The 16,525-nt window shown below is 40.3% G+C and overlaps 1 protein-coding gene across 2 annotated transcripts in view; it reads right to left on the reverse strand.

Moving 5' to 3' along the window:
• Positions 1 to 16,525, reverse strand: part of myt1b (myelin transcription factor 1b) — a 46,529-nt gene that overhangs the window by 19,452 nt on the left and 10,552 nt on the right. For both annotated transcript variants that reach the window (XM_066670465.1, XM_066670466.1), the window contains exons 2-4: positions 12,402 to 12,502; positions 5,449 to 5,503; positions 4,570 to 4,600 (exon numbers count right to left, since the gene is read on the reverse strand). In XM_066670465.1, the coding sequence (XP_066526562.1) occupies positions 4,570 to 4,600; positions 5,449 to 5,503; positions 12,402 to 12,502 (187 nt within the window). The remainder of the gene's footprint in view (positions 1 to 4,569; positions 4,601 to 5,448; positions 5,504 to 12,401; positions 12,503 to 16,525) is intronic.

A 16,525-nucleotide genomic window follows, 5' to 3' on the forward strand; every position in this document is an offset into this window, starting at 1 on the left:
CACTTAAGCCCAACTCCAAGTGTTTAAAAGAGGAGTACATCTAATTATGAACTTGGATTCATCATTTTCATAAATGGATTCCTCTGTGACAGTGTTTGACAAAGTTCTATGTATTCTTTTACCCTACTGACCTCATTTACAACAATAATTACTTACATACATAATAAACTACACCTTGTTGGTAAATGTTATCTTAGCATCAGCTAATCTGCACACTTTGTTTTGGGTGAGACACATGACTCAAAAAGTAAAAACCTATAGGAATTAGAGACGCTCTACTAAAACAAATTAAATGCAATGAAATCAGAAACTAATAATATAACTGCATGAAATTAAATTACAATTAATTGTTCACAAACTGTTCTGTGTTAAATATATGATTAAGCTTCTGCTTTAAGTTTCTGATGATGAGTCAATGGTTCAATGATGGAAGAGAGAGCAAACAAGTGTTAATAAACACACATGAGCTTAAATGGTGCCATCGTACCAATTAATGCCAGAAGTTTGATATATTTCATAAAATACCTTTAAAATATAATTCTCAAATTACAGATTAATCGTGCAGTTTAGTAACAGATATCCATCATAAATCTGGTAAATATCTACCCTATAGCTTGCTAATTAACCAATTAAGTCTAAGCCAGCGAATAAGCAGCATTACTATAATTCCTCTAATAGATAATTGTCCATTGGTGTGCAATCAGCGAATTGTAGAAACTTGAAGAGTCCGTTGTGATGGCTGCAGCCGAGGAGGGAAGTTTATTTTCATGAAACTTTAAAGTAACTAAAACTTAAATAATAGTATACACACACCTTGCAAAAAACATCAAGCAATGAGAGCTAATGCAGCGAGATGATGACAACAGGGCAATGCTGTGCATGACCCAGGGAGGGCGCTGTGCAGGCTTAAACGCTTGATACATCATAGTCAATTGACTGGAACACTTAATTATACCACAATCAAAGAGAGACAGAGAGAGGAAGAGAGGAAGAGAGAGGGAATAGTGACAGAGGGCAAAATTCAATAAACCCCTCACCTAGAAAGCCTGGCTATTGAAGCAAGACACAGAGAGATCTATAAACACGGTGCATCTAAAATGGCCTCCTGAACAGATACACATGTAAATAAAGGCAGCTGTAATATGTTTCCAATAAGCTGGAGACATCACTCAATTCTCTGCCTTAAGACAGAATGAATGAGAAAGAGGGAAGAGAGAGAGAGAGAGAGAGAGAGAGAGAGAGAGAGAGAGAGAGAGAGTAGAAAGGGTGAAAAGGGGTAGGAGTAAAGGGAGAGTGATAAAAGAAAATGAGATGAGAATTAGAAATGGAAAGAAAAGAGAGAGAAAGTAAATAAGAAAAAAAGACTGGAGTGCAGGAAAGAGAGGGGGGGGGATACAGACAGAACAAGGATAGAAAAGAGAGTGGATATGGGAGAAGAAGAGAAAGGGAAATGGGAAAGTGAAATGACTCAGTGCCCTGTCTAAAGGCCACTGAGAGGAGAGAAAGGGAAAGAGACTGAAGCAGAGGCCAAAGTAAAGGAAACACTTAGCTCAGATTAATACTATGGTGACCTGATGTCTAGGGGTCAAAAAAAGAAAAAATCCCAATGGCTATCAACAGCAGGGAAGGTCAGCAGAAGACTATAAACTACAGAGGACTACACTACAGATGGACTATTCTATTGGGGACTGTACTACACGGTCTGGCAGTATATGTCAAACAACAGAGAATGGGACCAATCCCAGTCAGAAGACCAGTCAACAGAGGACGCAGTGATAAAGAGTATTTTGCAGCGTGGCGCACATTTCACAGAACAAACTCAAATCACTGTGTCGTTTTTGGGTCAAAAGTGTGGCCCAAAAATGTCATTTTTGTTTGATTCATACTGCCAGCTTAAGGGGTTAGAGGGTACTTAATCTGTCATACCTTCTGTGTCGGGCATATTTGCCACTGATATGGCCAGAGCCGTTGCATCCAGGAGTGGGGCAGCTAAACGAAGTGAGAAATTAATTTAAGTTTAGACTCAAATTTGTTGACTTACCCATGCTCCATCCTTTAATGCATAACTGTATAAAAACTAATGCAATTGTGGTAGGTGCATGGAAAAGATTGTGGCATTTATTTTTGTTGTACAACTGTCAAGGTTAGTAGTTGCTTTGTTTTATAACCGGTTGTTTTCCCAGTTTAATTTTATTGTTTACCACACCTCCCAGTTAACACTCTCACGTATTTAAATTCATAACAAACATATTCCTATTCTCCACACCTTTGCACTTCTGAACTCTGAGGCAGGACTGTGTTGCTGGAACGTACACCAGAGAGTACACAAGAGAACAGCGGGAACTACAGCAGGGCCATTTATGATCATGTCATGCCAGATGATAACCTGTGGCCATGCATATGCATGAGAATGTGTGTTTTTCGCAAATTCCATGTAGGACTTGGTGTAAATGCAAATGTGCGCACGTTCCTGTGATTAGGAATGACAAAGTTAAACAATAAAAATTCAGTCTGAGACACAACCCATGGCCCAGTGTATCATGCCATACAACCAAAGATATGTTTAACTGTCAGTTCTTCAGTAGCTCTGCAAATGCTCCTCTATTACTCAAAAAAAATAATTTAAACTATAGGCCTGTCAGTATTTAACCCCAGTATTTAATTCCATAAGATTCTGCATGATTTAACTGTTAAGAAATTCATTCAGAGTGGTCTGATGGGATTTTGCTCATTCTAGAACAATCTGAGTCTGATTTGCTGTGGTGTGACAGGAACCAGGAAGCTGCCTCATTATAATATCAAAAAAACACTAAATAAAAAATATGACTGTCTTGGATATTTTTACATAATCAAACTAACAATAATATTAGCAAATTCTGTAGTTTTCCTACATCTGCTGTTTTATTAATACAGGGACATTAAAGGGGGCATGTATTACCTCTTTTTCCACAGGTTACCTCAGTTCCCTGGGGTCTTAATGAGACCTCTGAGACATGCTTTGGTCAAAATACCACAAGGATCAAACAAAGTAGCACTATTCTTACCCTTTCAGTGCCTGCTGAGAATGAACCTCTGTTTAATTAAAGTACGAGGCGCCAAGGACTGAGAAGCAGAAACACCGTTTTATTCTTCTCTGTTCTTTTTCTCCATATTTAATCAGTATTTTTATTCCTGATCTACATACTTTTCATATGTCCCCTTTAAACTGCATTAAGTTTCTATATTAGCTATATTGAATCCGTTTTGTGGGCCGAGATTGAACAGGCTGTGTAAAGACATGCTTCTCCATACCCTTACAGTTTAAAGGTTGAAATCACGTAAGTGTTTAAGGCATGTAAGAAAACATGGAATCCTGCAATACAAGTGACCCTGATGCTGCTGGATAAGGCTGTAAATCGCAGCCTCGTAAACTTCACGGTATGCTTGACTGTGAAATGAGAAATGGGAGCATGAAGTGTCAGAGCTATATGAGCTGCTTGACTGAGCCATTTCAGCCTGCATTGGTTACTGTGTTAAAAATATAAAATACATTCAAGAACGGTAGATGAATCTGACAAGGTCAACATTATGAACCACATAAAACCAAATCATATTGTAGGGGAAATTTCCATTCAGAATTTCATATATAAACAATTGGACATTATATGAAAAGTCGTCTCTGTTTTGGCCAGTGCATTCAGAATTTAATTCTTAAATGCACAGGTTCATGTTGCTCTTCAATAAGATGATGAAATTACTATAGGCATAAACTATCATTCAGGGCAAGAAGGCAACCTTTTGGATCAGTAAGATAAAATGGCACACAAGGTATATATTCCAACGAACACCCCTGAAAAAATGACTAAAACTTGTGTTTCTAATGCTTATCATTCATTCATTCATTCATTCATTCATTATCTGTAACCCTTATCCAGTTCAGGGTCGCAGTGGGTCCAGAGCCTACCTGGAATCATTGGGCGCAAGGCGGGAATACACCCTGGAGGGGGCGCCAGTCCTTCACAGGGCAACACAGACACACACACACATTCACATAATTTCGAGTCGCCAATCCACCTACCAACGTGTGTTTTTGGACTGTGGGAGGAAACCGGAGCACCCGGAGGAAACCCACGTGGACACGGGGAGAACACACCAACTCCTCACAGTAATGCTTATCAGTCTCAAATCAAGTCTTATTGCAATACAGACAGCAATCAGTATTTTAGCCAAATGTAACAAAAATATTTGAACTTTAAGTGAACATAGATTTGTCAGAAATGAGATTTATGATATTGTTAACAAGGGAATGAGTTTTCATTATTATTAACTTACTCTTATTACAAATTAATATGAAACTTAAAACCCTTTGGATAATTTAGTAATAGAACAAAAGTAAACAGTAAGTCTTACGGTCATGGATAAATTTCATGGACCATGGGAGTCAAAGGCTTTTCAGATTGGTCCCCTTTATTTCACTAAACCTCTACATATATCACTGGTCATGTGACAAAAAAACCCTTTGTAATGAAGGGTTGGGTCAGTAGTTTAACACAGACTTGAATGTAACAACACAAGACCAATCTGTCTTACCTCAGCTCTTGTCCTACAATCTCAGTGGGAGCTGCAGAGAAAAGAGACAATGAGTAGAGTAAAAAAAAAATGAAAAGCAGAAAAGGCCTGAGTGCAAATAACCACAGGAAACTACAATCAATAACTCAAGAACTCACAGAGATCCCTGGAGAGCACATGCAGAAACATACATGACTGCATTAGCAGGAAAAACACAAGCACACACACCCTGAGAACAACTGATTCAGCCAAAACATCCAGGTTTGACGAGGCCTAAAGTGTGCAGCTATGTGCAGCCTTCAGCAGGAAACCAGCGATTAATTGTTGCAGTCAAATGAAAAAGTGAAATCTAAAGTGAATTTGCGTCATCAGCTGTAAACATAACCTTTTTAAGAAAAAAAAATCAATACCTTTGAGAATAACATGATGAACATAGCAGCAGCAGAAGTAAAATAAAAATAGCATATGCACTGTATAATGTAGCTCTTCAGATTAAAACAGCATTTTAGAACTTTTCATTAAGACAGGTTTTGATATGGGGCAACAGCTCAAAGGGGAGGCAAGTAGGATTTCAAAGCTGAACATCATTTCATATTGTTTGCTGCTTGGTGATGTAGCATTGCATTTCGGAATCTTTCATCATGTTATCTCTCTGCCTGCGCTCTACACTGTGCTCTGCCATAAATCCTTTACTGAACCTTCTCACTGTTACACAATCCACAGCAGGCTTGGTCTAGAAGGTCAGCAAGCAGGAGCCATTTGAATAGAGCTGAAAACTGATGCTTAGCTGACCGGCAGAAACGGTGCTTAGCTGACCAGCAGAAGTGATGACTCTAGAGCCTGATAGAGGAGAGAGAGAGAGAGAGAGAAAGCAAGAGAAAGAACCAGAGAGGGACTTACTTCTTCCTCCCTTGGACCGTGTGCGTGCCCGCTTGTCATCGATTTCCAAACTCATCTGTCACAAAGAGAGAAAGGAACTGTCACGTTTTCACCAAGAAGGGGAGAATACACAAAAATTACAATAACATCAAATACACTATTACTAGCATTCTCTAAAATAGGGAAAAAATAACAACCATTAATACACTTTATCTCAGAATAAAACTTACATGAGCAGGTGTCCGCAAACATTTGCATAGTGAGAACGTACTCTGACACATGTAACCCTTACTGTTATGCTTTTGTATAAACTAAATCTAATGGCAGCCTTTTAGCTCTGGCATTACATAGGACCAAACAGAAATACCCACAGTTAAAAACGGCAGATTACATTGTAGAAATAACGACACCTCTCACCACCTGAAATATTTACCACTCCATTTCTGGCAAGATCATTCTCTCTGTTATTTTTGTAGGACACAATAGTGGCTTATCTGATCACCTCATCTTAACCTTCACCTTTCAACTCTCTCTTGAGGGAAAGAAATAATGAATTAGAGCAGGAGAGCAAGAGAGAGAGAGAGAGAGAGAGAGAGAGAGAGAGAGAGAGAGAGAGAGAGAGAGAGAGAGAGAGAGAGAGAGAAATCAGAGATAAACAATGAATTTTTGAAAAATAAATTTAAAGGCAAAAACAGAGTACAATCTTATATAATTAAAGGAATGATAGACATAAAAAGAAAAATGCTCTCCTACAAAAGATAGGGGAAAAAATACTAAAATAAAATAAATAATGTAATACTACAGAGGTGAAAAAACTGCTACACCACTGTCTTTTTTTGCTCTCCATCACTTCATCACCCTGCAATTTGCTGCACCTGAACAATCAATATGATTAGCCAGTGCTTTTTTTTTTTTTATTTGGGAGGGGGACTGCAGGGCATCTGTGGGGTAGGAGAGTGGAGGCCATTCGTGACCGAGGCCCCATGGGACGTGTGAGTGGTAATTATAACACTAATAATAAGCATAGGGCTAACAATAATACAAACAGTCACTCCAAATCACTGTAATTCCTCTCTCATAGGGCCCGAGTGCTGCCTCCTGCACTAGACTGTCGCTTTCTGGCACAAAGGAGCAGGTGTCAAACCCTGTTTCTCTCTCTCTCTCTCTCTCTCTCTCACACACACACACACACACACACACACAACACACACAAGAAGGAGTAGAATGAGCTCTCAATTTAAAGCTATTGGCTGTTTTTAAGACACAATAGTGCCATTAGCCTTGATTACCCGAGTGAGCTGGAAATCAAATGGCCTTAACACAAACGTGTTTAACCCCCCTCCCTCACTCCCTTTGACCCTGCATCTGAACTCCACTTAGCAGTTTGGTTGGAAGAAGGCCCCTAAACCTGGCAGGGGCACAGTGGAGTTAAACACAGGAGTTTCTCTTTCCCTCATCCTCTTTCTCCTCTTTCCCTTTCTTCCCTCTCTCCCCCTACCCCTCTCTTTCTATTTGGCAGAAGCACTTCCTGCTGATAGCAGACTTTTTCACAGGGAGGGATAAATGAGGGCGTTGTGCGGGCAGCGCGCGTGGGGATAAAAAGTTGGTTGTGTTTGGTTTGCAAGAGTGTGTGTGTGGGTGTGTGTGTTGCTCGTATCCGGGTTTACAGGTGCAGTGACGGCCATCTCTCTCTTCCTTTCACACACAGACACAAATATGAAGACACTCTCAAAGCCTTGGGAGTAACAAGCCAGCTTTGTTCTCTCCAGTCTGAGCCTGGAGGTTCTCACCAGAGACGCTACACAAAGGTGGTGTGGGGTGGAGGGGGTGGGGTCTAGAATAACTCTCAGAGACTCACAAAGTGGTTAATCAAGTGTTTTTTTTTGATCTTGCTAAAATATTAATCCTTTAAATGCTTTATTACTAAACAGTAATCAGAGGCTACTTGCACATCGCACCCTGCATTGACACCACCCACCCAGTGACTTCCCACCCTGTGAAGATGTTACATAACACGGGTTTCTTTTACTTTTTTTTGTTTCTATTTTGAAGCAAAGATGAGTTATCAAGTTAATAGAAATGGCTGTTATTAGAAAATGGAAGCTTTGTTTTGATAACAGCTTTACAGCAGTGACTGCAAGTGTCCAACGGAAAGCAAACAGTTTTTCTTCGATAGCAAGCAGTAAACATCACAGTTTTTGCAACTTGTTTGTAGTATATTCACAGCTTGCTTCATGCAATGTGTTTGAAATATGAAGCGCTACCAAAATAAGTGTAAGATTATGGATTTTTAGAAAGGTTTTAGTATTCTGACAGTGCTGGGGTGAAACATGGGTTAGAATTCCTATTGGCACCTCACACCTTCACACTGCATTCGATTCCCAGCCTGAGCAGACACACCACACCACACCAGGGTCCTGGGTAATAGTGCTATGATTTAAATAAATTAAATAAGCGTGGATAAGGTCATCTCCCAAATGTCATAGAAGTAATATTTATTATGTTATATATATATATTAATAACACTCAACTTTCGGGCTTGAGGAAAAAAAAAAGTTGGTTCACACACATCCAAAAGGCCAGCTGACATGAATGTTGGCACTGTGTCCGAAGGCCTGTGTTTGTAGATACATGCCTCATTCATCAATGGACTCTGTGAATCCTCTCTGTGTTCCTGAAATGTGCCACCAACCCCAAAACACAAAGGGCAGGAGCAGATGAGCCCACATCCTTCTTGTCCTCTTAATGATACTGGGCTCTGTTTCTCTCTCTCCTTTTTTTTTTTTTTTGCTCTCTTCTCTCTTTTTCTCTCCTTCTTACCCTTCCCCTCTTTAGCGGATAGTCGTCACATGAATCGTGCACGCAGTAATAGAGACCCGTGTTGCTTTCATGTTTGCGTAACCATAGCTACACGCGCATTCCTTTCAAATAGGTAAAACACATCAGAGTTCATATTCACCCCCTCTTCCTTTTTCAAATTCCACCTCATTAAATTTGTACTGTTGCAAAAAAAAAAGAAAAAAAAAGAAAGAATAAGGAGCCTGTCAGAAACATACAGCCTCTGTATGAACCTGCTCCGCTTCATCTGCTTCATCCTATATCTCTTTCAAAGGCCCTTTTTACCCCTTTATAAATGTTCAAACCTGTCCTTCGTCTAAGTCTTTAATTACAGCCTTTGGCCGGTGAATGTATATTAACACAGAAGAAGAAGAAGAAGGAGAAGAAGAAGAGAGAGAGAAATGGATCAAGAGAGGGAAGAGAGTCTGTAAGATACAAGAGAGCAATGAGATCAAATGAGTGAGAAAGTGATTATAGAAACATGCAGAAAAAAATGTAAGAGAAATGAACAGTGAGAAAGAGAGATTGATAGAGAGATAGAAAGAGAGAGAGAGTAACAGATGCTGAAAACTGGTGTGCCATGAGGAAGAAAGAGTGTGATAGGTATGACATGCACTGAATCATATAAGAGTGAGCGATAGATATACAGAAGAAGCAAGAGGAATAGAGTGTGAAAGAGCAAGTGATACATGGAGAGAGGTTTGAGAAGCACTGAGATCTCGACAGTGTGAGAGAGACAGATACACTGACTGAGCAGAACAGAGAGCGAAAGAGAGAGAGCGAAAGAGAGAGAGAGAGCAACAGAAGGCTGATGGAGAGAAGGTGAGTGAGAGAGTGCGAGAGAGATACAACCTGACAGAGTGGACCAGTGAGAGGAAGATCATGAATTCTACACAAAGTGTAGAATAAAAGCTGTAGGTTTTTATTAGTTAGAGTAAGGGGAGGTGCGTGCCTCCCTGCAGGCTGTGTGTGCTGCATTATTAATTATGTCCCTCCGCGCTCTCCGTATAGGCGGGTGGCCGGGCTTGCGCGCTGCCTTTCTCTCTCCGGTCTGACAGCTCTATGTAAATTGCTGGCTGGGGGCAATGACTCCACAAAGAAGGTCACCTCTCCTCCCCTGGTGTGAATAAATGAGCCTTTTATTCCTCGCCCCCCGTTTACACGAGGGGTGCCAAACCCCGGCGCTGCTCAGCAACCGGCGTCCGAGTGACAGGGCGACTGACGGCTAGGAAATTACCTGTGGACAGTGACGGACAATTACAGGAGTCCAATGCCGTCGCCAAGGAGATCCATCCTTCCTGTCTATCAATGACAGAGGACGAGGGGATTTAATGGAAGTACTCGGGGTCTGACTGACATGCAGTTGGGGTTATGTTTGTGTATGGGAGTGTGTATTACCTGCAAGATGGCAGTATATACAACAGTGCATGTGTGTGTTTGTGTGCGCTCATGTATGCAGTAATTCATCCATGCTTTAGTGCTGGACTTGTGGCGTTCCTGTTAAGTGTAATTATTTGTTTTTGAAAAGCAGTTTCACCCATTGCCTTTACTACAGCTCCCATACTTCTTGAAACTTCTGCACATTTCTGTCGTCTGTGTTTGTTGAATTCTCACTTGTCACAATCACAAGCACATTCAGTGACGCTGAGGTCTGGACTCTAGGGTGGTTAATGATAGTTCCTGAGAAAGAGCTAACATTAATTTGTTAATTGTTTTTCATTAATTAGAAACTGCAGGGTTTTATTTTGTTACTTTGGCTTTCCTTTTTTACATATAGTCAAAAAATTAACTTCAGCACAGTATGTGTACAAATTTATGCACACATATTGACAAACACATCAAATATATAACATACAGAAACGTGTTAGCATGCGTATCTGCACTGTATTGAATATGCATTTATATGCTTTTTTTATTTATTTTTTTTCCATGGGGAGAACATACTGTGCTTAAACCCTTTCACTTGCACTTAACATAAGCTGAACACACATGGCACTGGATCCTCTGCCGCTTATGAGATGCTGCTGATCTCTCGAAGTGTGGCATTATCTAATTGGACGCTTTTAAAAGCCGTGCTTGCACCAGCAAACCTTTAAACATATCAAATCTGATCGATAAATCAATCACTTCAGATGAATCCTCTCCATCAGAGGTGAAGTAAAAAGAACATTTACTAGGCCCATGAGGAAAGTGTGTTTAAACTCTCTCTCTCTCTCTCTCTCTCTCACCTTCCACCCCTATGTTCCCCATCCACACCTCTCCAATGAGATTCCTATTACTGCAATGAAAGAGATGGAAGGCTGCACAAAAACAGGCTTTTCCAAAAAAGAAAAGCATGTGAATGAAAAAAATGTGAGGCACCACTCAGAGGACAAAACACACACCTAAGCAGAAGTGGTATAGTGAGAGGGTGGGGAGGAAACAGGAGAGAGTAAAAAAAAAATGAGAGAGAGAGAGAGAGAGAGAGAAGGGTAGAGAGAGAGGAGGGGAGAGGGTGTCTTTTATGCTGATGAAAAGAGAGCAAACAAAAGCAGCTCAAGGACATACCCACTTTCAAACCTCTCCTATTCTCCCCCCAAAATAATGCAAGAAGTCTCTGAAAATGAAATTTGGGAGAGTGCAGGACAGCCAAAACCGCAATGGCCCCTTATCATGTAGAATACATTAAACACAGATGAGCCAATGCATCCAAATATTGACCCTGTTTCTACACTCCACTCCATTTTATCAGCTGCATTTTGTGTGGTGGATCATTCCCAGAGCTGCAGTGACACTGACATGGTGGTGGTGTGTTAGTGTGTGTTGCGCTGGTATGGCAGAATCGGACACCCAAGTGTTACTGTAGAGTGTACAGGAACACCAAAGGTACACCACCTTTTTGCCCAAATTAAGTAACTGTGGATAAGTTCGTCTGCCAAACACCATAAAATGTAAAAATGCTCAACATTCTGGCCTGAGAATAAAGTTTGCTCACACATATCAACAAGAGCAAAGAGAAACCAGACAAGCCTAGTTTAGTCGGACCGCCATTAGCAACATAGCCGTTGTCACAGAGGTTTTTCTGGCATTTCAAAAACAGGAAAAACCAAAATACATAACCTTGTCATTGGAAGGTCTGGAGAAGCTTTGGTTCTTCATATCAATGTCTTTGTTTTCAGTAATAACTATAAAACTATAAAATGAGTTTATTACTTGTTTTTGAACATTTCTAAAACCAAGCACCTTAACATTTTATCAACCAAGTGATCTATACTTGATAAAGGAACAGGGCATCGCTGGGAACTGGATATTTATTAGTAACTTACATTTCTATAAGGGTCTGACTGATAAAACTGTGCCGTGACTAATTCACAGACTCGCTCGAGTAACACCTCGCACTGGTGATCAGACTTTAATAATCTGGAGATTTTGCCCATTTTCGTCTAAAGTTAAACAAAAGCTGTGCAGATGTAATTTACTCGTCAGAAAGTCAATAACGGTGAGATGTGTCTGTGTATTTGTGTGGTTATAGGGACAGACAAGATGACTTTCTGTTTGTTAAATATATAGTAGAAAACAAAAGGCTAAAACACTGAGCTGCACCGTGGTGGATGGTGGACCTACAGCGCTGAAGTGGTGCGACCGTGTCCCAATTCAGCTCTCAACTCTCTGACCCCTTGAACACCTGGACACTAATTTTTTTAGGTCCCAAAAAGAGAACTTGTCCAGGGAAAAGAGGACCTCTGTCACTGCCGAACGTTTCCAAATTTAGTTCACGAAATGGAATGTGAAATATGGCTGAACTAACAACAGACAGTGAAGTGGTGTAGTGGCACCACCATAAGTTCTCTCTGTGAAATACGGCTGAATTAACAGTTCCTATTCGAGCATGCGCGTTTCAACATTAGGAGTCAGTCAGTCAGTCAGAGCAAATGTCAGGCCTAGTCCGGCCGGCAGGCGGTCAGCTGACATGAATGCTAGCACTGTGTTCAAAGGCCTGTGTTTGTGTGTGCAGGCCTCGTTCATCAGTGGACTCTGAATGCTGGTATGCACCAGCTACGGAGCACCATCCAGTAACACTGAAATGAACGTGAGTGTGACTTGTGCTGCGAGAATGCTCTTGTGGCTGAATGCAATCAAATCCCCATGGGACTCACTTTGAATGGTTGTCTGTGTGGTCTGAGAGAAGGCCGGCAGCGGCTAATCTTGTCTCCTCGCGTCCAGCGCTGGCTCAGGAGCTCCCCCCGATACTCATTCTCTGTTACAGAGAGAGAGAGAGCGAGAGAGTGAGAGAGAGAGAGAGAGGGAGAGCAGAAAGAAAAAAGAAAGAAAGAAAAAAGATCAAGGTTAAGATTAGTATCAGCGCTTGCATTGGGAACATTGAGCTAAGCAGAGGTATAACGCTGGGTCCGTTCTAAAGGAATGATTCAGCAGTGACATGCCAGATCCTGCCATCACCTGTCCAGCTAAAGTCAAACAGCTTTGTATGAAAAGTGCAGCTTCAGCTTTGGAAACACAAACCTTCCTGACACACAGAGAGCAGGACTTCTCAAAAGAACACAGCATCTCAATATGACAGCGTGATTTAAACTGACCACATCAGTGCATTCCGCTAACATCCTGGATGAGTGAGAGCTGCAGTAAGTTGTGAAAGTGAAGATCTACAACGAATGAAGAGTCATAAGAAGCAGCATTGTGAAGTCAAGGGCTGCGTATCAGTGTAAAGTAAGCTGTCTTGCATCTTATGGCCTGTGAAAGCAGCTATGCGGACTATTCTGTTTGTTCCAATGGTATTCAATTCCAATTCTAAAACTGACCTTCCTTATGTTAGACTGTATGTTCTGTCCTTTTGCATGGCAGGGTAAACACCCAGGATCCAATTCTAAACACCTCCACAAAGAATATAATCCTAGTTTGGAGAAATATACAAAAAAAACAAAACAAACAAAAACAACCTCCTTACCACTCACTCGTCTTTAAAGGAACTCTGTGTAGTAATTTTACCTTAAAATTACAGCTTCTAAAGGACTGTGATGCTCCTCTGACCTGTAAAAGGGAGAACAGCGCCTCTCTCACTGCTCTAAAAATGAAACTATGTGCAACTTGAGAATCACGGTGGGGAGAAATCCTGGTACAGACATTATGGCAGAGGATTTTTTCTTGTCAGAGGGACCAAGGAGGAGAAAGAGAGAGAGTGAGAGCGGAAGTACAAGAGTTAATAATGGACTTATTGTACTCAGTGGAGGGAACTGAGAGAGAAACTACACAAGACAGACGCATTCTTCTTGCTGAACTAGTAAGTAAAAGCATGTTGCTGCAGTTTCTGGACGAGTTGCTGTGGTTGTTAGTGAGATGTGTTTTTGAGGACAGTGTTATAATCAGGTTGTTGAGAGTTACTGATGAATGAGGCCCAGTGGTAACACCTGCTAACTTTAGCCGGATTAGCACACTTCTTAAAGTTAGACACTGATTCTGATAATAAGTGGTTTTCTGATGATTGAAGAGTGCCACCAAAATTACACTTTATACTAGTAATAACACAGCCTGGTGTATATTATGAGTTGCATAGCATTTATCATGTAGTCAACATCATTTTATTAGATTACACACAAACCCCAGGCTCAACTTTCAAAAGAAAAGTTTAGCAAACACTGCAGAGAGAAAGAGAGAGAGAGAGAGAGAGAGAGAGAGAGAGAGAGAGAGAGAGACAGAGAGCTTGATTTGCATTACACTCAGCATCAGGTAGGGGGAAGGCCAGGACACAAAAAAAGCAATTTCTTACATAGTATTTCTCTCTGCTGTAGACTCAGTATTTTAGAACCTTTTAGACAGGGCCTCACTTACACCTGCTTATTTGAATATAAAATTCTCAGGTCCTTTGTCTATATTAGACAAGACTCCGACTCCTGAAACAGACTTCTTCAGATACTTACAAATTAGGCTTTCTTAGTAAGAGTGAACTTTTTGATAATATCACCTTCTACACCCTAATCTTCAAAAGCAGTAACTTAGAAATATACAATTATGTGACACACCAAGGAAGATCAAACTCTTAAATCAATGGAGCAACAATTACCCCGGTGTATTAAATAAAACCAAATTACTGCTGAGAGGTCTTGAGAGAAAATACTTGTTTGGAATGTCATTTAATGATTTGTTCTAGAAACTGGACAGGATTCGAATGGAAGCTTACAGTTAGATATTTAGAACACCACAAACACCCATTAGGACATTCTCTCAGGTCAAGCAGCTGCTGGATGAATTGTGGATAACTCACTTGAATTTTGTTTAATCACCTTTTGAACATGTGTGAAACTGGAGAAGTTTTGGGAGAATATTTCTGAAAGAGCTTGTAGTGTCACTGCTGAGAGCTGTTTCCCAGGGATTTAATAACAGGCACTAGATCTATATTTTTTCAAGTTTTACTTGCAGCAGCAATTAAGTGCACAACTGTGAACTGGTTTAAAACTACTGCTCCAACAGCATCTACGGGGAATACATAATGTGAATGAAATACTACATAATTTGAGACTGCATAGGCAAACATTTATTTTTAAACAATGGAGAACAGCAACTTAATTATGCTTTGAGAATATTACGTAACTGATTGTAATTTTATATTTGACTCCCTTCCTTTCCTTTCTTTTAATCAGTTTGGGTTAGTTAAATAAGTTTGAGCGAACCTGTTTATCTGTATATGGTGCTTAATATATTAATACGATATTATATTATTAATAAACAATTATAATTCATAGAATACAAATTAAAAAAAACAAGCTTAAACACTGTCACTCTAGGTACACAGTGACTTCACCAGCCATCATTTCCACCTCCTGCTGTTACTTAAAGGAGTGATCAGTCATCTCCTCCAATGATTCATTATACAGACACCTAGTGGCCTGAATGTGTCAGAGATTCTGTACCTTACCTATTCTGCATTAAAGATGGCCGTCCCATGTGGGGCTCCTGCCGTATGCAAAATAAACGTGCTCACATTTTGGTTGTAGTTTATAGAAGACGTACAAATTATAAATAGTTACTCAAGCACTGTTTGCATATGTTTGTTGGTAAAATGACATATTGCTCATTTAAGTAATACTGATACATGGGAGAACGGTTAAGCTACTATGTTAGCAAGCCAGTAGCCAGCTGGCAAACAAAAGCCTGATCTGGCAGAGATAGCTAACATGCTGACATCCTTGATTTACCAAAAAAAAAAAAAAAGCTCAAATGAAAGTAAACAGAAATAAATTTGATGCTGCAGAATGAGGACTACGCAAACGGAGGCAGTGTTAAAGACGAGGAGCTTGATGAAGCAGGTGCGAGTGCTCATATATGCAACTTGTGTGTTTCTATTAACGGAGAGTATGGCAGAAACATACATCACATTTTACACACATGCATGCATGCTAAAGTAGCTGTACCTCTGTCAGTCTGCCATTAGAATCAATCAAACATGTGCATTTTTTACTGGGAGCTTTTAGTGCTACGTGTAAGAGATGGGGACTGACAGAAGAGGGTGTTGTGAGTGGGGGGCAGGTCGGGGGTACTGGGGGGAGGGACAAGAAGTCAGTAAATAATGAATCCACCATAAATCAGAGCCCCTCCCCCTCCCTGCTGGTCTGTTTTTTTTTTCATCAGGGTAATAGCCTCTGCCACACTGCTGGATTGATAGACATGCAAGTTTCAGTAATAAAAGAGTGTCCTGATAAAACCTGATGGGGGAAAAAAAAAAAAAGAAAGAAATCCCCCAGAATGCACTGCCGGGGCATTCAGCACACAGTGTTCATATTAAAGATCATCCCATTCATCACTGAGCTTGGATCAGTGTGTATCAGCTGGATCTAAGGGTGTGTATTTGGGGGCTGCCTCATATTCCTCCTTGTTTAACACTGTCAGCCACAGCTTCATCAAACTGAACACGAACCGTGTAAAGCTTTCATACGTTAGACGACCCTTTACAAATAATAAAAAGAAAGTTTGTGAACATTATACAGTGATAAAATGTTACACGAGTGCCTAAAAACAATATATATATTCCCTTATTTGTCCATATTCTTAATGGCTAATATTATTATTATTATTATTATTATTAGTTACTCTGTAACTGTCATTCCTGATTAGGATCACTGTGGATCCAGAGCCTATACCCAGAATTATTTGGCACAGGACATGAACACACCCTGGGCAGGGCACCAATCAGAAAGCATCATGCACTAAAGCAATAATACATTTTTAAGCAATTATTATAAGGTATACAGGCCTTATAATTACTCTACAG

The sequence above is a fragment of the Hoplias malabaricus genome, chromosome 5 (genome assembly GCF_029633855.1).
Source record: "Hoplias malabaricus isolate fHopMal1 chromosome 5, fHopMal1.hap1, whole genome shotgun sequence".
NCBI classification, from domain to species: domain Eukaryota; kingdom Metazoa; phylum Chordata; class Actinopteri; order Characiformes; family Erythrinidae; genus Hoplias; species Hoplias malabaricus.